The sequence below is a fragment of the Brachyistius frenatus genome, unplaced genomic scaffold, assembly GCF_029030835.1.
Source record: "Brachyistius frenatus isolate BFR_SWC_R1_liver_20210118 unplaced genomic scaffold, ASM2903083v1 Contig_13, whole genome shotgun sequence".
Taxonomy (NCBI): Eukaryota; Metazoa; Chordata; class Actinopteri; family Embiotocidae; genus Brachyistius; species Brachyistius frenatus.
In genome coordinates, this window is record NW_027210612.1 from 5,567,501 (window position 1) to 5,590,861 (window position 23,361).

The 23,361-nt window shown below is 39.1% G+C and overlaps 2 protein-coding genes across 3 annotated transcripts in view; both read right to left on the minus strand.

The window, feature by feature from the left end:
- Positions 1-2,980, minus strand: part of il22ra2 (interleukin 22 receptor, alpha 2) — a 6,405-nt gene extending 3,425 nt beyond the window's left edge. For both annotated transcript variants that reach the window (XM_069692921.1, XM_069692920.1), the window contains exons 1-3: positions 2,903-2,980; positions 864-978; positions 78-262 (exon numbers count right to left, since the gene is read on the minus strand). In XM_069692921.1, the coding sequence (XP_069549022.1) occupies positions 78-262; positions 864-978; positions 2,903-2,966 (364 nt within the window). In that variant the 5' untranslated portion in view covers positions 2,967-2,980. The remainder of the gene's footprint in view (positions 1-77; positions 263-863; positions 979-2,902) is intronic.
- Positions 2,981-7,035: 4,055 nt separating this feature from the next.
- On the minus strand, positions 7,036-22,458 carry LOC138617706 (interferon gamma receptor 1-like). The gene is made up of 7 exons (XM_069692922.1): positions 22,144-22,458; positions 12,887-13,013; positions 12,343-12,524; positions 11,132-11,301; positions 10,717-10,885; positions 10,193-10,308; positions 7,036-8,760 (listed from the first exon to the last, which is right to left on the minus strand). Exons 1-7 carry the CDS (start codon positions 22,202-22,204, stop codon positions 8,353-8,355), a joined length of 1,233 nt encoding a protein of 410 aa, XP_069549023.1. The 5' UTR covers positions 22,205-22,458; the 3' UTR covers positions 7,036-8,352.
- Positions 22,459-23,361: the final 903 nt, after the last annotated feature.

Here is a 23,361-nt window from a genome sequence, read left to right on the forward strand (position 1 = left end):
TCTTTTTGGGGAAGCGAGAAGACAAAGGGAAGAGGATGCAGACGAGGAGGGGGAGGAGGAGTTGCGCAAAGACTCACTGTCCCAGCGCGGGCTGAATCGGGGGGACAGGGCCCAGGCGGATTTGCTGCCGGCGGGCAGAGAGGAAGCGTGCACTCTGGCGTAGTACCACTCCCTGGGTTCAGAGGTCACGCCGCTGAGGTCACAATGGTGCTCCTGGATCCCCTGGCAGCCGTCCACGTCCAGCCACTCAGGCTCGCCATAACTGAGGAGGAAAGACACACACACACACACACACACACACACACACACACACACACACTGAATTTGTTAAAAAAAAAAAACAACAACAACTAAATAAATAAATCAAAAGATAAATCATGAGTCAGCAGCACGGAAAGAAAGAAAAGTATTTAGCTTTACTTTTTTTTTTTTTAGTTTGATGAAATAAAACCTGGCACTGGGACGTACATTAAGCCTACAGCGGATATTTTTGTGTGATCGATTACTTCAGTTTACTTGAAGATATGATCAAAAGATGTATTTTTTTTTTTTTTTTTTTAAGTGTATATGAGGTAGTTCCAGCCATCTCCACCTGGACCTGCAGCAAAACACTCATGTTGATACATCAGTTATAATACTACAATGCAAAGTAGCACCGACAGGGATATTTCTGATGTTTCGTGAGTACTTTCACTTCCATACTTAAAAGTATATTTTGTTGATAATATTCAAGCAAACATAAATGCAAAAGAGCATTGGCACTTTTATTGAAGTATAATAAAACCTGCAGGTTTCATCCACCCCTGCGGGAGTTGTTTGTGCTGCGAGATGTACGTTACGTGTGCGGATGTGCGGCGTCTCACATTTTCCACTGAGTGTAGTACAGCAGAGACGAGCGGTTGGTGGGAGGAGCCCAGTGCAGCACGGTCTTATAGTCCACAGAGTTGAACCTCACCTGGGCGGGTGGAGGCAGCTTCACTGCAACCGAGGAAGTCACTCATTATGTACGGTAGTGGTTTATAAGATAAGATCATTTTTCAGACAGTAAGTAACCGATACCTGAACATTTAGCAGATTAGTACATGTTTTGGGACATTTTTGACAAAATACTACAGTATGACTTTCTGATCATATTTTGATATGACTTTTATGATATTTTGGACGACACTATAATATGACTTTTTGATGATATTTTGGACAACATGCTTTAATATGACTTTTTTATATTTTGGACAACACATATTTTGGACGACATACTATAGTGTGACTTTTTGATGATATTTTGGACAACATGCTTTAATATGACTTTTTTATATTTTGGACAACACATATTTTGGACGACATACTATAGTGTGACTTTTTGATGATATTTTGGACAACATGCTTTAATATGACTTTTTTATATTTTGGACAACACATATTTTGGACGACATACTATAGTGTGACTTTATTATGATATTTTGGACGACATACTATAGTATGACTTTTTTATGATATTTTAGACGACATACTATAGTGTGACTTTTTGATGATATTTTGGACAACATGCTTTAATATGACTTTTTTATATTTTGGACAACACATATTTTGGACGACATACTATAGTGTGACTTTATTATGATATTTTGGACGACATACTATAATATGACTTTTTTATGATATTTTAGACGACATACTATAATATGACTTTTTAATGATATTTTAGATGACATGCTATAATATGACTTTTTTATGATATTTTGGACGACATACTATAATATGACTTTATTATGATATTTTGGACGACATACTATAGTATTACTTTTTTATGATATTTTGGACGACATACTATAATATGACTTTTTTATGATATTTTAGACGACATACTATAGTGTGACTTTATTATGATATTTTGGACGACATACTATAGTATGACTTTATTATGATATTTTGGACGACATACTATAGTATGACTTTTTAATGATATTTTAGACGACATACTATAGTGTGACTTTATTATGATATTTTGGACGACATACTATAGTATGACTTTATTATGATATTTTGGACGACATACTATAGTATGACTTTTTAATGATATTTTAGACGACATACTATAGTATGACTTTTTAATGATATTTTAGACGACATACTATAGTGTGACTTTATTATGATATTTTAGACGACATACTATAATATGACTTTTTAATGATATTTTAGACGACATACTATAGTGTGACTTTATTATGATATTTTGGACGACACACTATACAAAATATAATTATAATCACATGGGAGTCACATTTGGGGCAGATATCATTTGGACCCCCAAATGTAGAATATCATGCTCCTTGACAGGGAGAGTGAAACTGTTTTGAACACACTTGACTTTTTTTTTCTGTGTTTTATGTTTTCCCTCTGGGAAACAATTTTCCTCGAATAGGTTTGTCAGGCATTTAGTTAATCTGTCTGTATTTTAAAGTTAAACAAATCTTCATTTCTTGTTTTCTTGTTGAATGACCAATCACTGACATACTGCCTTGAAAATGTTTTAGAAATGAGTGTTTCTTAAAAATGACTACCGTTTGTGCTCTATAATTATGCTCAAATCAGATTTTATAATTAATTAATTAACATATTACATCCTAGTATAAGATGTAGACGATAACATGAATTCTGTTGTTGGTCGGTTTGTTTCTCTTAAGGACCACTAAATTTAAAATTACTCGTTATAACCCACTTAAATCTCATAATTTCATCTCACATCAGTGTGAATGTTTTAAAGTAAACCAGATCAATATCAGAAGGTGAGCTGAGAGGGATTTAGGAGACCGAGAGGATTAACTTTAAAATTAAGTCAAAACAAAAACAACGCATATCCACATCGTACTACATATATATAAATACATTAGAAAGAGGTTACCTTGTGCAGTGACACAAACGCCGAGGTTTCCCAGCAGCACGGCTCGGAGCAGCAGACAAGTCATGGTGTTGATGCTGTTTGTGGACGACAAGCAAGCATCAACACGGGACCGATGCTGCTCTTTTTAACATACTGTTAACTTCCCCTTTTCAGATTCCATTATGCATTTACGGTATTTCTTCAGATAACTGGGCCACCGAGGCCATATTACATGGCTTTCTGCTTTTCTTTTTTTCAATTTAGAAGACGGGTTGTATTACAGAACAGTGTGTGCTATGGTATTGTATGTCTATTTACAACCTGGATGTTATTGGTAAACTTCAACTCAATACGGTCCATTCCCTGACAGGCTGGTAACAATGGAGACACCCACTTCCATTTTCCCAGATTCTGGCAGAGATGATGGGAACTTGACCCTGAAACAGAAGCAGCTAAATGGGATGCAGAAATCATTCATTTTATAATTTACTCAAGTGGGGTTTTTTTTTTTTTCACTGCGACCTGCTGAAATGTTTTCTGTAATAAAAGTTCTTCAAATGAAGCTCTGGGAGTTCTGGGGAGGATTTATTAATCTTATCAGTTATGTTTGTTCTCTTTAGATTATAAGTATTAGCACACTGACCTGGTTAGGTTTGGCCTGAGTGATAACTATCTGTCCAACATTTTTCTGGAAACATGAAATGCGTTACTTAATTAAGGGTTCTCCTCAGTGACCACAATGAGCTGTTAATATGTGTCAGAGAAATTAGGAGGGCTGACATCTTATCTACTTCTTTTAATTATTAATTATTCTGTTCAGTAATATTTATTGATAACATGTCCTGCAGAACATCAGCAAAAATCCTTAACTGTGCAAGTCACGGTTTATAATTTATTATTACAGCCAACTTCCACTTAATCAAGTGTGCAATTGTATTTGATCACGATTTTCAACTGTTAACAGATTTATGTCTTGGTTTGTGTATGATCATTTTTTTTTTCCCGCAGGGTTTAGCTCTGCTGTAGCCAGGTGATATGTGGAAATATTAGCTTAACTAATTTGGAAATGACAATTTGTAATTGTGATGACAATAAATGTAAACTGGCCTAAACGTAAGGGAGAAAATGTACACATCAAAAATTCAGCGAACCAAAAGTTAGCAAGTTATCAATAAAAAGCTAAAATAGTTTGCTGAAGTTCTGCTAAGCAGTGGGAAAGCAAAAGGTAACAAGTAAATGATAAAAAAAAACAACCAATATAGCTCAGTTGATAAATGGTTCAAATTGTCGGCGAAGAGTCGCCTAACAGATAACAGTTAAAACATCAGCGGATACAGTTACTGCCTCGCGGGTTACAGGCCTGTGCCATGTTCGTTTAGACTCTTACGTAAGCGCCGAGGACTTTGAAGGAATTCGGCCAATAAATCTGATCCCGGTAGAACACAAACACGTAGCTGTGACAGCATAATGCTTCAAATACGGATGCTGCTGCAAAGATGCTGCAAGTTCCACAACGTGGATGCTTCGCACACATCTTCGACCTGACGGCACGGAAGGTCGCTGCAATCACCACAGGGTCGAGGTCGACTCCCCCGGATTAGTGTCACCAATTCAGTGTCCGAATAAAATGTGAAACATGGTCACAATCTCCTCTGCTTTTTAAAAAAAAAATTTATTAGTTATGCTGTCGCGTTTACACAGATTGAAAGGTCACGGAGACGTTTAATGGCTAAAATGTTATCAGTCCATTTTTGGGTCGAAGTGAATGTCGAAGAAATTCTATCCACGGCTTCTTGTTCACAATAAAGGGATGGCGGGGATGGACAACACAATGCCTCCGTGGCAACAGCTGTAGCCAGAAGCATAAAAACTCAAACAAATTGTTGACAAAAAGCAAACAGCTCAGTGCCTATGATACTGTTTCATACTTTTTTTATTTTTTATTTTGCTGTTACTAGTGTCGAGTAGGCGCCCTGATCAAACTATTCACCTAGATGACAGAATAAACCTTTAATTCCAGGGTTTGTATTCGGCAAAACAACAAAAAACAACAGTTTATGTCAGCAGAATACATACACCATACACTACTACAATACAAATCAAAGCAAGATCCAATTAAAATTAGATCAAAGGAAGACAGGGTTGTTGGGGTTTTTTTTTTAATGTGAGAGGTGGTACTTATGAGGTAGTACTTAAGGCCATGTAACTGGCACACACACACAAAAAAAAAGCCGGGGAACCACCGCAGTAGATTACCAGAAGTCCTGAGCTTTTCTGCCCGCAAACCAGAAACCAAGAATCAATAAAGGACACACCGGTAATAATTAAGTCCGTTAAGGACGGTTACTGGAAGCAAAAGAGATCCCCCCCCCCCCCCCACACACACACACACACACACACACACGCGCACACACAGCAAAGAGGAAGGAAACATAACTAATGCACACAAGAGGTTTCCCTTGACATTACTGTTTTGGATTGCTCAAATGTCATGAAATGTCATGGCAAGTGTTTCTTCCCCTGACACACACTACACACTACACACACACACACACACACACACACACACACACACACTACACACACACGACGGAACCTGCTGTAAAAAGTATTGTAGCAGCAAGTCGACAGATCACACCGAAATGTCAACTTCCCTTCCTTCATAAGCAGCACATCACGTACAATAACTTTGTGAGAACAACGTTTGATTTGGGGCAGGATGTTCTACATTGACTTCACATAATGTATCAGATGACAGTTGTTGTTGTTTTTTTTTTTATGAGAGTCGAAAAAGGGAGAAGTCAGAAAACTTGCAATTAAACTAAAATGACATCATTTACATAAGAATACAGGCAAAAAGTGATTTGCGGAACAGAAAAGGAAACGTTAACCCTTTAACTGCCTGCTCTACATTTTAGTAGAGCACATTTTGAGTCGCTAGATCTTATTGAAAAATGTATTGACCTTGACTTAACCTGATTGAGGTATCTCTACAACTCGGTTTAGGTATGTTATTCAAAAGTATGCCTTCTCGGCTCGCCCCTTAACAGGAAGTTGGCAAGAAACATGTTCCTCCGACATGTGGACACTATTTGGTGAAAATTTCAAAGGTGAGTAAATGTATTCAATATATTACAGCCCTTGAGGTGTTACTGAACAGAATTATGTGACTTGATACAAACAAACAAAACAAATCAATTAAGGGTCAAATAATTTCCTAAAAAGGTGCTTTACCAAACGGTTGAATTGTCACTTCATAATAACGTTAGCGAAGTTAAGCTAATGTAAATAAAAGTCAGTACTTGCTTTGAAATAAAACACATCTGATTATGCATTGTTGTAAATATGATACATTTAATGTTATTTCATCATATACATGCTAAGATTATTTCATAGATAGTTTTTTTTTTCCCTGTTGAAATTTTCTTTTGTTACCAAACGGTTGGTTTATCATTTTATGGTAAACATAGTGATTCTCAACATTTATGCTGTTTATTACTGCCATAAGTTAGCATTGTATTTGACTAATTCTACTGTTTTAGTATTTGTATGTAATTTGGTACTTTTACCATAAAGTGATATCTCAACCATTTGGTAGAAGCCTGTATTTACAGAACTGTGGGGTCTGTTGACATTTTTTTAATTTTTTTTTATTGTTGTTATTACTGCCCCAAAGAAAGAAAAAAATGCAAAGAAATAATTTGTCCATTACTTGGTGAGGACATTAAAGGATTAAATGAACTATATGGAGGCACTAAAACACCCCCCCCCCCCACCCCCTCCCCAAAAAAAAGAGGGTCAGGTTTTGCCAGTTGGCAACTTTTTCAAATCAAAACATTAACAAGATTCAACAACACATTCAAACATCACTATAAACGGACAACTTTGTGATTGGCAATTATATTTGTCTTTTCAGAGGTGAAATTGACAGACCGACCAGCAGAAAAAAAACAACTCCGGTCCCGTTACGTGAACAGCAGTCTATAAAAGAATGACTATATTGATAGTTCAGCCAGACTGTCCATTAATCAACACACTTAACATAAAAACACAATAAAGTCAAATTCACACCCACCATCCAATGAGCAGTAAGTATTTAACTGAAAATGACTATAAAGCACAGCGCTATGGTACTATTCAATAGTCTATACACGGTGTCCGTCTCAGTCCAACTTGGTGCCAAACAACCCAAGGAAAAAAAAGAATCGATTAAATGTTTACATTTTAGTCAGCAAAACATTCCTTGTCTGTGCAATCATTTATTCCCTTCTCATTTGTCCTCTTCATCTTGATGCTGTACCAAATAAGGACGATGACATTTTTAATCAAATCACACGATCAAATTCCTTTCTTAACCTGTCCACGGGGAAAAACGTCACATTCCTGAAGTTAAAGAACGTCCAACTTTCATTTCGCCACGACTTTAAGGTGCCTTCAGGCAAATGAGCAATTTGTGCCATCAGACAGAAAAACATTGGGCGAGTAATCACAAAGAAGTGCGCAAGACTTTTGACTGAACGGCTCACTAACTGATGAATAAGGTCATGCTTGTGTACATCCAACAATGCCAGTAGATGTCAGCGTATTACAGGCAACAGAAACGGTTTTTGTATATATATATATGTTAGTTGGTTGATTACTCAAAATGCATTACAGTAGATCAGAAGGAGTTCTTCTGTATTTTCACTGCCTTTTTTTTGTTTTAGTCAACAACCGGTTGAACTTTCTTCTGTCCACCACTTCCACTGTTAAAGCCTCATCCTGAGAAAACATCTGCAACTGATAGGGTTCCTTAAAATCAGATCGTGCGGTCACCGCCAAACATCCTTTAAATATTAAAAAAAAATAATTAGCGTTGCCCGCTCATGGTGCACATGAACCATTCTTTGATTTTGATTTTCTTTGTCACAGTAGCACATAATGTGAAAGTCCGATAGTTTGGGTTACGGAGATAAAAATGTACTGTTTAAATTGATAACGGTACATTTTACAATTGCAGGATGAAACCCCTTCGTTTTTACTCGACCATGTAGGTGAGATAAAAAAAAATAAGGCCAGAGGTATTATTTCAGTAGTATGTTTAGAAAAAAAAAACAGAAAAAAAAACAAAAAACACTTTGCATGTATGCAAAAAAAATTAACTAATGTTTTAAAAGTGAGATTGAAACTTTAAAAGAAATAACCAGTGCAGGATCTGTTGTTCTTTTTACAAGAAGCTGCCTTTTTTTTTTTTTAAGCAATCTTGGCGACTGCATGAGACATAGGCTGGTTGAAGAAAAGCTGAGCTCATTTTTACATGTTCTAATTTTCAATTAGTAATCACAAGGACACGTTTTTTATCTTCTCAAACATATTCATGCAAATACAAAGCGTAACTAGGCTCCTGGTTCTGCCTTTTCTTGGCAGCGATAAGGAAAAAACACAAACTAAACCAACTGAATTTTGGGATCAAAACTCTCCCATCCTTTGACCTAATTCAAGGTGCCATCATCTTCAGGGTCACCACGGTTACGGTAGCCCTCATTCAGCTCATCTGGCGCCAAATTAACCAACACTGGGCGTCGACTCTCGTAACCGTTGGAAACCCCACCGGACGAAAGTGCCTCATCCTCTTCCAAGTTGCTGCCTTGCTGGTATGCATGTTTCTCATAATTCAGCTCCCACGCCTCGATGTCATCAGACACACGTTCAACCTCAGGCGGCAGCTCGTCGGACAGACGGAAGTCACTCTGATTGGAGGAAGTAAAAACAGGAGTGAGCTCTCCTCTGTCCTCCTCATCTGTCATCAGAGGAGTGGGCGAGGAAGGCGTCACTCGAAGCACAGTTATTGTCTCGCGATCTGGTGACATGGTCAGCTTCTTCACCGGATCTTTGAAAATCTTCAAGATACGAAGAGGAATTATTAGGTTAGTGCTTAAATTTAAAAGACCTGTTCCTCCAACAATACTCTCACACCTAAATAACAGAATAGGTCATTTGGACATTGGGGAGTACCTGCGACCGGGCCTTTGTTGTCGGGGTAACAATAATTAACACGTGGTTAATGTCGTGACTAGAAATGGGTCATGATTTTCAAATATTTGAAAAGTCATTAAAATACAAAAAAAATTCGCTTAGTATATGGGACTATTGTTTTTCCTTATTTCCCCCATTTTATCGGCACCTGGTTGTAGTGGCTTAGTCCCGTCAGAAGGGGGCGGCAATGCAACTAAAAGATGTCTGCCAACTGCCACTAAACAACACAAGGAGGAGAAGAACACGTTGCTGCCAGGTTCCAGAGCTCTGCAGGTAAAACTGTGCAGCTGTGTGAGATTAGACGTTGCCGTGGAAACAGTGGAAACATGCAAAGACGACTACAGCCGTCAAAATGTTCCGCGTGGAACTGTTTCAAAACAAATGAAGATGAGGTGCAATGCAAACTCTGCAGGATGGGTTTGCGGTTTGGTTAGGTTTATGAAAAGATCCTGGTTTGGTTAGCCTGGTGTTATCGGACCAAAATTCACAATTTAGTTCAATAGGTCGATCAATGTTTTTGGTTTGAGGTAGTGCTCATACCTTCAGTCAGGATAGATTCCTTTAACAAATTCAAACTAAATTAAAGCTGCAAGCAGAGATAAATGGGCCCTCGCATGCTACATGTCGGGGAGCCAGCTGGTTGCGGCATACTTGAAAATTAAAAAAAAAAAAAAAAAAAGTCATACTATAGCGTGTTAAAAATATGAAGAAAAAAAAGTTATACTATAACATGTCCAAATTATGAAAAAAAAGTCATACTATCGTCATCTGAAATATGAAAAAAAAGTCATACTATAGCATGTTGTCCGAATTATGAAATAGTCATACTATAGCATGTCGTTGGAAATGTGAAAAAAAAGTCACGTCATGTTGTTGAAAATATAAATAAGTTATACTATGTAATATTGTATTTTCAATGACATAGTAAGAATTTTTTTAATGTCCAGACCACACGTTATGGTATGACTATTATTACTTTTTTCATGTTTCAGATGACATGCATGACTTTTTTTGGACTTGAGATACATGTCACAAGCGGGAATCGAACCTAATGACCCCCACACTGAGGCGACAGCGCTAACCACTGCACCGTCTGTGATAATAACATGGGAAAAAAATTATGAAAAAAAAAAAAAGTTATACTACAGCATGTCGTATTATTTTATTTTCATATTTTCAACAACATAGCACGAGTTATAATAATAGGGCTTTCGCACCATTCGGTGCTCGGGCCCTAATAATCTCCATTTAAATGAGACCTGTCTAATAAAATGAGAGTAAGTAGGATGAGCGTACCATTGAGGGGGGTAGCGAAGTTGAGGGTCTTATCTTTTTGTGGATGATCATGTAGATGACAACAGAAACTACAATCAAGAGCAACAGGGGGACCAAGATGGAGATGTAGATGTGATCTAGACAGAGGAGAAGAAAAGGTTCGTTCATTTACAGTGAAAAAGCTGCACATTCACACAAACTCCGAAGAAACCTGTTGAGGACAACACTTCCGTGTCCACCGGTAATACTTTAAATTATGTGTGTTAAATCTCCTTTGTATTCGATTCAGATAATATTTTTGTGCGTGGGTGGGTGATTTTTCTCTTTTTTTTTTAAACACTATTAAAAAAGTAACATCATAAACCCTGTGTTTTGGCCGTTTTGTGGCCCGTTCTGCTTCTTTTGAAGTCATCAGTCGGTTCAATTCAAACAGCGGGGGACGCGCACCAACCATCACCGATCACACCAATATTTCAAGTGTCTTGACAGCGTTCACTGAAAAAACAAAAACAAAACTAAAATGAATGAACAAAATGGTACTCAACAATGAGATGTTTCCTCGAACGACAGCGTTCGACAGTACTCCTGTTTGGTTTTCACTAAAATCTGCAGCATCTTTCCCTCGATCCTCAGACAGTGATTCTCCTGCGCGGCGTCCACGAGCTGCAGGGCCTCGCACACTTTGTCCTCACACTCCAAGTCGCGATACGTCGTCTGCACACGCAACAAAGTACACGTGTCGAGCAACTTTACGTGCGGGATGCCACACGAGAGCACCGTATATCAATGAATGTATAACAAAATGAAAACGCTCCGTTAAGAGCAATATTTCCTGCTTATGCCGAGCCAATCATTAACAATATCATTGTCAGACTGTGTAATAATTGACAAAAGGTGTGCTGCTCATTTCTTCTGCTGTTAATCTGCGTCGTAACAAACTGGAGAAGGTGAGATTCTGACCTGGTTGAGGATTTCCAAATCGTACTTGAATATCTGACAAATCTGTTTGCCCCGGCTTTTCTTCCCGCCGTGCACCTTCGACTGGAATCGCAGCCACGGATGCTCGAAGCGGATCAGGACCGTGTCAGCCGTTTTGAAGATAACGTTAACTGACGGGAGGTCCAAAAAACCTGGAAACCAACATGAGCACGGCTTGGTCATTTGTCCATTTCATGCCGCAGACTGAGGCACACTGATATTATAATTACAAGAGAAGCTAGTTTATAGTTTGAGTAACTAGAAATAGAAACAATAAGATTAAAAACAAATGCTGTGCGTGAGATATAAATAGTTAAATATTACAAAATCCTATTAAAGTCTGACTTTAAAGCTGATTTTGGGGATTTTTAATGCTTTCTTTTTCTTCTTCCCCTGCGTTTGTAGGTGCGCCATATTTTGTACGTGCATTTGCATCCTCATGCACGAAACATTTCGTGCAAATAAAACCAGGAGCGGCATTTAACTACGTTGCTCCATCCTTGTAGGAACTTTTAAACCATTTATTACACTTAAATAAATGTTGTTTGGGAAAAAAATTTTTTTTTAAATAATCAGAGATAAAACTATAAACGGTGATGACAGTTGGTGAAACATACTTAATTCAAGGAGCTCCATCATCGCTGGTAATATTTTATCTTCATCTTTTCTTGCCAGTATATAATTTTTTTTTATATTAATTTAAATCCTTTCATATAAAGGAGTAGTAAATGGCTACTGTCGACAGCAGTTCAGTTTTCACTCATCCAAAAATCTCATCATCAACATCAGGGATTGGCACTGAACTTTGTTTAAGGACATTAATCCCAGATGACTTCAACAATCCCTTGACTGTCTCTAGCACCGCCATCAGGTTGAAATTAGTGGTTTTAGGTGAAACGTCTCGAGAGCTTGAGAAAGAATCTCCAAAATTTTGGCGCACATATTCAAGTCCAGACGACCAGTAAAAAACTGGAGTGATTCCTGCTTAAACACTAAACTTAGATGGCGAACTTGGTAAGCAATATACCTGCTTACCAACAGCAAGTTGTGAGCACGTACAGTAATGACATTAGCATTTAGCTCAAAGCGCCGTGGCGCTTCGGCGTGGCTGCAGATTTCCAGTTCTGTTCCTTCACTCTTCAAATGAACTGTTCTCACTGTGAGCTCGGTGAACGACTGACATCCATACTCACATTTCTGTATGGCTGGAAATCCATCAGTATAGCTGAAGGAGATCCCATCATCTGAGGAGGAAACAGACTCGTTCTCACCAATCACAGCCGTGACAGTGACGAAGTACACTTCCTGTGGATTTGACAGAAACGATAGATTGGCTTCCAGAGCTGGTGGCTCTACCCAGAGTTCAGGAGGAAAACTGGAAAAATAAATAACACAAGGGAAAGTTTGTTAAGTTTTGGGAAGAGATAATAATGACCAAACAATCCTGATCATTTTATTGTATTTTCTTTTATCTCAGGTTGGACATGAAGACTACAAACTGTAGTTTGAAACATTTAAGCAGTTAGTGTCAGTGTTAGTATGATCACTATACAACCGTTAACATTTGATACAATCGTCATGTTTACAGTTCACATTTGAACAGTTCATACCCTTAAATGTGCAGACACATCATAATACCGGTTGCTTGTGTAGTTTACACAGTTTGAAGCAGAGATCATCTTAAAATCTGTTTTTATCTGACTGGTAATGTGGACAAAAAAAACAACAACCCCGTACTCATCTGATGATTCACGTGCCCTGATATCTACTCGGAATCTAAGGCCATCCTGGATTTGGCCATAACTCCACTCCAGGACGTTGATCAGATTTTGGCAGCGCAGGGTCACGTCCGTCGGCTTGTCCACTGTGGAAACAGAGACAACGATGTCGGACTGCAGATATTTTGAAGGATTTGACAGTGAAAATCTTGAAACACCAAATTAAACTGTGGATTTAATATCAGACCACCAAACTGCTACCGGCAGGCGGATCTCCCTGCTGCTCTCAGCAGAATGTGGGCTGGAAATGTGTTGTTCAATAAAAGACATTACCCCCTCCGCCCCCCTCCGTACAGAAAAAGTAAAAAAAAAAAAAAAAAAAGGTTGTTGATGAGGCTCATAAAACCATTAAGCTCATTAACGGACTCTTATCTCAGCCCTCGAAGTGCCCCTCTGGTGAGCTGGAGTCTGTAAAAGTCCGGCACTCAGGCTTTTTCACTATTATAGACTATTAAAAATGCAAAACAAACCAAAAAAAAAGTGCTGTGAAAGGTCCAAATGAAAATCCAATGAAATAAAGAGGCTGCTTTATTTTGAGGTGATGCTCATCAAGTTTCAAGAATCTAAATGTAACTGGAGCAGAGATCACAGGTACGGGGATACGTGCCGAACAGCATGCAGACTCCTACAGCACCGTGTCAACAACTGAGGGTAAAATAAAGGCTGTGTGCCAAATGACCCTCAGTACGCTTAAAATATAGTACTCCTACATCTTATTACACTTACTTGCGTAGTACGTGACTTTTAACAGTACTGTTGTCTCCAACCACACGCTGGTGTTCTGCACTTATTGGAAATAACCGTAAAATATGAATGCATCACCTGCTGACACATTTTCCAGGTCTTAATATTTTACCGGAACTTAATGTTTTCATGCCCAGAAAAATTAACCAAATCTAAGCTTAAAATTGTGATATCATCACTTTCGTCACACAAACTACTTTTTATTCTACATCTCTTATTTAAAATGTGGCCAAAAATGAACCTTTTGCACAAACCAGATTCTGTGGAAAAAAGACAACAAAAACAACAACAAAAAAAAACAACAAAAAAAAACATTTTACACAAGACAAATAGTCACGAAATGACAAAAATTAAGGACATTTTCAGCAGTTTACACCCCCCCCCCAATATTGGTAACACTTGTGGACACATGGGGAAAAAAAATTCTCTTTTTTTTTTCATTTTCAAAATTTTTTCATTTTTAAAAAAAAAATTGTTGTACAATAAACAATCAAAGAAATTCATCTTCCATTTTTTATTCTTCAATGATTCATGACATTATCACTGTGCTACACTAAACAAAAGACATTCTTGAGCTCTTCCTGCTTCTGGCCGTGACTGTGCTAGTTCCATAGAGGTGCAGTAAAAAATTAGCCCCGCAGTGAGTATGCGGCGTGAGAAAGAAACTCAGACGGTTAACAGCAGGTCTGACGACAGGGTGGATATACTTCTTCATTCAGCGCACGTTTGCCCAAGCCCAGTAGCTTTTCATCCGTTATGGGAAGCAGACTTGCTTCACAGCGTTGCAGTTACGGTGTGTACACGCACACCACAAACACACACTGCCTCAATTCAGTGATTCCCCGTTTTGTTTTCTGAACAAATAGAAATCCTCCAAAAGCCTCCGGCACCTTATCAATCTCGTTTCAGAGAGAATCACTTCAGGACCAAATAAATGTTATTTTATTGTGATTTGAAGCCTTTTTGTGGTTTAATGAAACGATACCAGCAGGACATTATGTTTGCAGAAATGCTTTCCCATTAGTTAAGCATCAATGGATGTGCGCACGGTTAATGAATGCGCTGACAACACAGATGGAGCCAAAGTGATTGATTACGACGACTACAACAGCTCAGACTAAACACACGCGTTACAGGTGATGATATTTTCAGCGTTTTCAGGAAAAGCGAGAAAATGACAGAAAGAAGAGGAAAGACAGGCACATAAAAAAAAATAAATAAATAAAAAAAACTAAAGGTAGCGTTTAGAATTGATAAAGAAGTGAAACTGTTACCAAATACACCCTCACGTGTATTATTATCATCTCAGAGCTTACGGTACAAATATGTACATTGTGGTTTCGTTTCGTCTGTGACCGGGCATTCACGTGCGTGCACGTGTCGACATCCGCCCACGCGAAACACAGAAGCTCGAAAACAAGATGAGACGTGACAAGTGAAAGGGAATCACAGATGGCAGCAACACAGCAGAACCGAGAAAGAAGTGACAACCGCAGCAGTAAGCCAGTCGCTGAGGGCTGTTACCACATGTTAGCCACGCACATGCACGTGCGCGTGCACACACACACACACCATTTTAAATGATTAACTTCCATGTCCTTTTAGTAGATGTTTGTTTAGTCCCAGCTAACCCTGCAGAAGCACTTGAATGCTGACGAGAATAACAGAGCTTCAGAGAGGTTACACCCTTTCAATTGTACAGTGCATTCAGAAAGTATTCACAGGGCTTTGCTTTTTCCACATTTTATTATGTTACAGATTCCATTCATTTTTGTCCTCAAAATTCTACACACAATACCCCATAATGACAACGTGAAATAGTTTTTTTTTTTTTTTTTACATTTTTGCAAATCTATTAAAAAAAAAAAAAAAAAAAATTAAAATCACATACGTAAGTATTCACAGCCTTTGCCATGACACAAATTGAGCTCAGGTGCATCCTGTTTCCACTGATCACCCTTGAGATGTTTCTACAACTTGATTGGAGTCCACCTGTGGTAAATTCAGTTGATTGGACATGATTTGGAAAGACACACACCGTCTATATAAGGTCCCACAGTTGACAGTGTATGTCAGAGCACAAACCAAGACATGAAGTCCAAAGAATTGTCTGTAGACCTCCGAGACAGGATCGTATCGAGGCACAGATCTGGGGAAGGGTACAGAAAAATGTCTGCAGCATTGAAGGTCCCAATGAGCACAGCGGCCTCTATCATCCGTAAATGGAAGAAGTTTGGAACCAACAGGACTTTTCCTAGAGTCGGCCGCCCGGCCAAACTGAGCGATCGGGGGAGAAGGGCCTTAGTCAGGGAGGTGACCAAGAACCCGATGGTCACTCTGACAGAGCTCCAACGTTGCTCTGTGAAGAGAGGAGAACCTTCCAGAAGGACAACCATCTCTGCAGCACTCCACCAAGCAGGCCTGTATGGTAGAGTGGCCAGATGGAAGCCACTCCTCAGTAAAAGGCACATGACAGCCCACCTGGAGTTTACCAAAAGGTCAGACCATGAGAAACTAAATTCTCTGGTCTGATGAAACAAAGATTGAACTCTTTGGCCTGAATGCAAAGCGTCACGTTTGGAGGAAACCAGGCACCGCTCATCACCTGGCCAATACCATCTCTACGGTGAAGCATGGTGGTGGCAGCGTCATGCTGTGGGGATGTTTTTCAGCGGCAAGAACTGGGAGACTCGTCAGGATGGAGGGAAAGATGAATGCAGCAATGTACAGAGACATCCTTGTGGGATTTCTTCACTGAGACCTTCGACTGAGGCGAAGGTTCATCTTCCAACAGGACAACGACCCGAAGCACACAGCCAAGATAACAAAGGAGTGTCTTCGGGACAACTCTGTGAATGTCTTTGAGAGGCCCAGGCAGAGCCCAGACTTCAACCTGATTGAACATCTCTGGAGAGATCTGAAAATGGCTGTGCACCGACGCTCCCCATCCAACCTGATGGCGCTTGAGAGGTCCTGCAAAGAAGAATGGGAGAAACTGCCCAAGAACAGGTGCCAAGCTTGTAGCATCATACTCAAAAAGACTTGAGGCTGTAACTGCTGCCAAAGGTGCTTCAACAAAGTATTGAGCAAAGGCTGTGAATACTTATGTACGCGTTATATTTTCGTTCTTTATTTTTAATAGATTTGCAAAAATTTTAAACAAACTTTTTCCACTTTGTCATTATGGGGTATTGTGTGTAGAATGTTGAGGAGAAAGTGAATTTAATCCATTTTGGAATAAAGCTGTAACATAACGTGGAAAAAGTGAAGCGCTGTGACTACTTTCCAGATGCACTGTATCTGTGAAGGAATGTACAGACACGGGGGAAACATTTTTCTGGCTACAAGACATAATCCCACAGCAGCCTGCGACAACATAACACACAACCGTTTAGTGAGCTAAAACTATATTTAAATTGACAGTTTTAAAACCCATTTAAAAAAAAAAAAGCGGGAACCGACTTCAAGCAATCATTTCCAAAAAAGTCAGTAGGTTAGCTTTGGGAATGAAGTCAAAATCTCCAGCTGGGGAAAAGAAGACTGTATTTATTCGTGTCACCTTATGCATGATAAACACAAGCAACATTAGCAGATAAGGCTGATAGATTTGTGCTTCGGCAGGAAGAGACAGCAGATGCTAAAAAAGGAGATTCACATAACAAAGTGACTGAAAACCACCGCAGTGCTGCTGCACAACACTTTTAGTTCATAATAGGAGCAAATGTGAAAACAAGTCCCTCGAAGTGCAATCAAATTGTTGCATGCTTATCACAGTGACAGTAAACTTGAAACTCACAGTCAAAAATGAAAATTCAGCTCAACCACAGCTGCAGACTTTGACGTCAAAATGTTTCACAGATGAGAGAAACGAAAGATAAAAAGAAGTTACGGTAACAACAGGAACACAAGCTGCACAAATACATAGTTCCCATACGTTCCCTTGTCTGCCGTTTACAACCCACACCGATTTCCTGTCACTGGAGCGTCAAAACTAAGCAAATCAAGCTAAGTTTGTTTTCACAGCAGAAAATCACACTGGTAGACGTAAAAGCTCTGCTGTAACTAATAACATCAGAGATGGCTGCAGTTTATGCAGGAGTGGTAGTTTCATGACCTTTTTCACAGGAGATATAATTTGATTAACACATCAAGATGCTGTTGAAAAGGTTTATCGGGACAATAAGCCAGTTATTTAATGTTACCACCCGTAACTTTAAACTGTCTGTGGCTAAAAAACTTCACTTTGTAGGATTAATGTTCAGTTTTTGCAGGTTTGACAGAAATGACCAGTGTTTTCCCCTCCTCACTGGGCTTTTCAGGCACATAAATAATTATAAAAGGAATTGATGCTTTCGTTGCCACCAAACATCTGAAGAGGGAAGATGTCAGCGAGCACTGACCACACCGACTGGACTGATGGTGACAACGCACTGGTAATGGGAGATTAACCAAAATATAGAACCTCAAAAATCACCACAACAAATAAATAAATAATGTTCTTTGAAATCGCTGCTCAGATAACATTCCAACATTTTGTTGTTGATCGACCTCAGATGTACCACCATCATTGCTGTGAGATGACATGTTTACTTGTTACATATCATATGTCATATTGTCTCACTTACAGTAAATAACTACAGACTGTTCAGTACGCACAGAATTTATGTGTTTTTTTTTTAAAGTTTGACGTGAGGCTGATGGCGTTTAGTCTAAGAAATATACTGTTTACATGTTTATTTCATTTAATAAATGTTAACCGTCTGAAAACAAGCAGCAACAAAACAATAAGTCGAAATAAAACATAAGATTTACTTTTAAATCAGGGACTCTTTGATCAAAGATTTTAAAAGAATATGAATCTGACCCGTTTTCAGTACTGTTAGTTTTATTATTGAATTAATATGTGGCTTATTTCTCAATTAATCGTTTACTGTCCATGTTTCAACGTCAAAAAAGTTTTTAAAAAAATGCCCACCGGCATTTAATAAATCTGATCTCTTTAGATTTATTGATTTGTGTCCAAAATACAATATTATTATAATTAAATTGATTAAAAAAAAAAAAACATTAGAAAACAAGCATATGTTTACAATTTAACAGTTGGATATGTTCTGTATTTTTATTTAACCCTCCTGTTGTCCTCGGGTCAAAATGACCCGCAGCTGTGTTCAACCAAGTTCCATTTTATTTCTATATTTTTATATTTTTTGGGATCATTGGTCATCATTCTTTAAAGAAACCCTCACAGCCTCCTCGTCACCGATGATCCCAAAAAATATGAAAATAAAATAGAACTTGGTTGAACACAGCTGCGGGTCATTTTGACCCAAGGACAACGCGAGGGTTAAAAGAATAATCATTTATCGTTTGTTTATTGATCCTTTATCAGTTAACCATTTGTTTCAGCTCTACGCGAAGGTTTTCAGTTTGTTCTTATTGTTCTCCGTCTCATGCTGACGTCTCAACATCAGGTCCGGTGGGAATCTACTTGGTGAGACATGAAGCTCTGATGGGGAAATCTATTCTCGAGAATGAATACAAAAGGGGTGAATTTTCTAGGAAAGTCCCAGGCATGTTGCAACAAATGTGTGACTCATCACTGTTGTGAAACCTGCGTATCAAAGAAACAATACACTCACATCTGTAGCCTCAACAGCACGGTTCAACTCGTATGTCAAGAGTCTTAACGGGACACTAAGAGGCCGTCTCTACTCCGTCAGGTTTCAACGACTGCCCGTTCCCCCCCCCCTGTATGAACAAAAGTAGACTTTGTGGAAGCTACAGTGGCCACGTCGAACCCACACAGCATGTCACCCGAAAGCCACACGAGCCAACAACAGACCCCTCAAAGTGACACAGGATACAGTGCGCACACACAATACATAGATTCGGGTCTGTGAATGATTGTAGTTTCAAGTCCCTCGCCAAGCACTGTGTCCTTTAGCCCCAATCTTTATTCCAACTGAATAATTCTATTGAACACAATTTTTGATTGAACACGTATCTGAAGCACTGAATAATTGCATTTGGAGCCTACTTTATCTCACACACCTTATTATGTAAAAAAAAAAGCTCCTTGATGCAAATACTGGAAGTCCCTGTCGTGGAAATTTGACTTGGTGAGAGCTTGAAAAGAAGAGTTTAGTCCGATTGTCTTTTGTGCGTCTTTTATCATCCAACAGAGTGCTGACAATTGTATGCTCACATCCACACTCTTATTTTCACTGGCATGCAAGTGAAGAGGCTGGCTGAGAGGAAGCGTTGCAAGATCAACAGGCTGAGATGGAAAAATATATTTTTAAAAAACACCGCTTTCTTTACCGAGCCTTTGAAACAGACTCGTACTGACTATTAGGATACGTTCAAGACATCAAGATTAACAGCAGTTCATGAGAAAAAGAAAATGTGTTTTCAGTTGGTGTCTATGAATTAATTTCAATTCCTCTTGCAAATCTCACTTCATGCGTGTTGACGCAAAACAGGGAACAAGTCTCGGGTCATGGAAGAGAAGCCCCCGGGTACCGAGTTTCTACCCGACACGTTTGTGTTTTTGTGCGCGCGAGACCACCGAAGTCACTCTCAAGCAGTGAAAGGAACTCTTTTCTTGGAGTTGATTTTTAACACTTTTCAGGAGTTGAATCTTTAACTTTTTGGGAGTTAAAACTCGACTCCCATGAAGAGTAAATTTGACTTTAACCTTGAGTTGTTTGAACGTGAACTTTTTCCACAGTTTTTCAACACTTAAAAGTGTGTCTTGTTGGACATTCATGGAGTTCAAATTGCATCACACTATGATGATTTTAGGGAAGACTGACTGTAAGATAACAACATATTTGTCACAAATTTATATGAAACAATTATTTGCAGTGTGATACATGCATTGTGTAACAATTAATGCTGCATGAAACCTTTGTGTGACAAGTTGCAAACTAACCAATGTATTAGTGCCACTGTGATTGGTATACAGGTTACGTTCCTACCTTGTACACGTTTGGTTTTGAACGATAGCCACATTTTATTTATCATTATGTCTTCATTCAAATATTAATAAACATTCTGTTTTAACAAAACTAAATACAATTTCTGCCCATCACTTCGATTTAATTTGGTTGCTTTATTCTCAAAAGTTACAAAGAAATAACTAAGGCTTCCTGGGAAATGACAATACGGCAACAAAGCTGTGCAGTCAACACCGGAAGTAGAGTTGAATGATGTTCCTCAAACTCTTTGTTTAACTCCGGGATATTTCACTCCAGACATTTGCTGGGAGTGTTGAATTCATTCAATTTCTGTTATCAACAACAGAGCTGCAACCAACAACCTATTGATGAGAGAAAGAAAACAAGACATTCACCATAAATCTGGGAAAGTTTCGCTTGAAATTTGACTTTGATTAATGTTGATGCTGCTGTTAGTTCGCTCCTGTTGGCAGAAGAGCCATGTGTGTGTGTGTGTGTGGCAACGATATACATTTGCATTTGAATGACGTTTATCTTGTTGTTTGCCCTTCATCTTCCGTTGTGGTTTAATGCTACATTAGTGGAGACTTGGCTCCAACACCTGTTTATCTCAAAGCTCTTATCTTCTGATATTCAAAATAAATGCATTGTTTAACATATTAAAACCGTGGAGTTCAAACATCTCACCACTTCTGTGGGCACATTTTGGTTTTAAGCCAGATGAGAATGGAGCCTGATAACTTGGGGGGAGATTTGTCAATAAAGGGCTCCTCTCCTTCATAGGATGTGTGTATTATCAAACTATTATTAGGCTTAAACTATAACAGTGGCGTGAAATGAACAGGAAAAAGACCGCTAGTTGTGTGTTAATTCAAATCTCATGATTGTGACAGTCACACACTTTTATTTTGTACAACTGCAGGTATTTGTGCATTTTGCAAGGCTAGTTCCCATACATGTCGTCTGCAAGTCTGCTTACATCTTCATAAAAAATTTTAAAAAACTCATGACACAACAAAAAGGTTGGGTAATAGTGAAAACTAAAAGAGGAAATACAGGAGAGAAAAACACAACAACCAAAAAAACCCAACCCAAAGGTTCAAGTTCGTTCAAGCGAACACGTGATTTTGATCGTGTGATGACCGAGTTATTGTTGCATATTACATTTACAACTGCTTACATGCATATTTCACACAGCAGCAGCTTCAGTTTAACAACACAACAGAAAGGTTTCCAGACGCGTGATGTGTTATTGTGAACTCGCTCACGCACAGGACTGTCCGCATTTTGTGTTTTGTTTACAGGAACTCTCCTCCTCCATCTTCTTCCTGAATAAATTTAGCTTTCCCGAAATGGTTAGCAGTCTAACTATTAGCCCGCCGGGATTTAGCAGCAGTCCTTTCTCATCCTCACACAGTTTAAATTAAAAAAAATAAAATAAAATAAAGCCTCGCCACGTCGAGCGGAGCGAGACTTTTACGGATAACGCTGGACGGAAAGTCAGCTGACTTACCGAGGGCCGCCGCAATCTTGATCCAAATAAGGAGGAGGGAAACGGGATGAAACCGACCCATGTTCAGCAAGGAAACCGCCGCGGTTCCTCTCCGGTGACACCAAAGGGAGACACTAACTAATGGCACGTTTCATCGCGGAGCCGCTGGGTTGGGGTGAGGGGCGGGTGGAGGGTGGTGGGGGGGGACAATAACAGCGCCGACCGAGGTGTCCACTCCAGCGGGCGCCCGCTGTAGATATCCGTCGCTTTGTCCCGGAGCGGAAACGCAACTCTATCCTCCCTTTCGCGTGCTGCCTTTCCTGAACGTCGGAAATTCCCAAGTCCGGATGCTTCACGGCTCCAACCGGCTTCTGTTTCACTTGAGGAAGAAAGCGGCACCTATATATATATGAAAGAAAAGGGGGGGGGGGGGGGGGGAAGCAAAGGCGTGTTAGATTTGTTTATTCATTTACATCCCCCGCCCCTCCCCACCTCCCTCATTATTTAATGAATCTCCTTAAATTCATTTATTGTCTGATTTGTCTTTGTCCACTCGACATGATTTAATAATAGTCAATAATCAATATCAATATCAATAATAATGATAAGGGGACCATATGTACCTGTGTCATTTAAAACCCTGCTCTGTTTGCAAAACTCCCCTCAACAACAGACTTAAAATGAACACCCAGTAAAATGTCATCTTTGGGACTTGTCACCATTGTATCTGGTCCCATCCTAAAATCCAACTGTGGCTATTTTTGCGGGATAAATACTATTTTGCATATGAACCCTGTCTCTTTGCTCCCGGGTCATCCGAGCCTGGATGAAAAATATTGGGGCCAGTGTAGCAGACAGTATGATATCATAGGCAGCAAGAAGAATATTTATTATATCAAAGATAAATGAAAAACATCCCACTGAACTTGCCTAAATCTATGAGAATGTATCTGCTCTGTTCTACATGGCAAAAGGAAAAAGACAACGTAAAAAATAAATAAAAACAACAACACGCAGGAGCAGAATTGTCAATGTGGCAACTCTAATGGTGTAAAAAAAAAAAAAAAAAAAAAGAAGCCCCACTGCCCTTTTCCAGTCAGGTATCATTGACCAATGTCATTCAGTCGAGCTCAAGTGGAAATGCAGATGTCTGACAGTACATGAACGCAACAAAGGTTGGCTCGCTGATATCACGTTATCAGGAAATCACCAGGTTTTCCAACAAATTTCTGAGGAAAT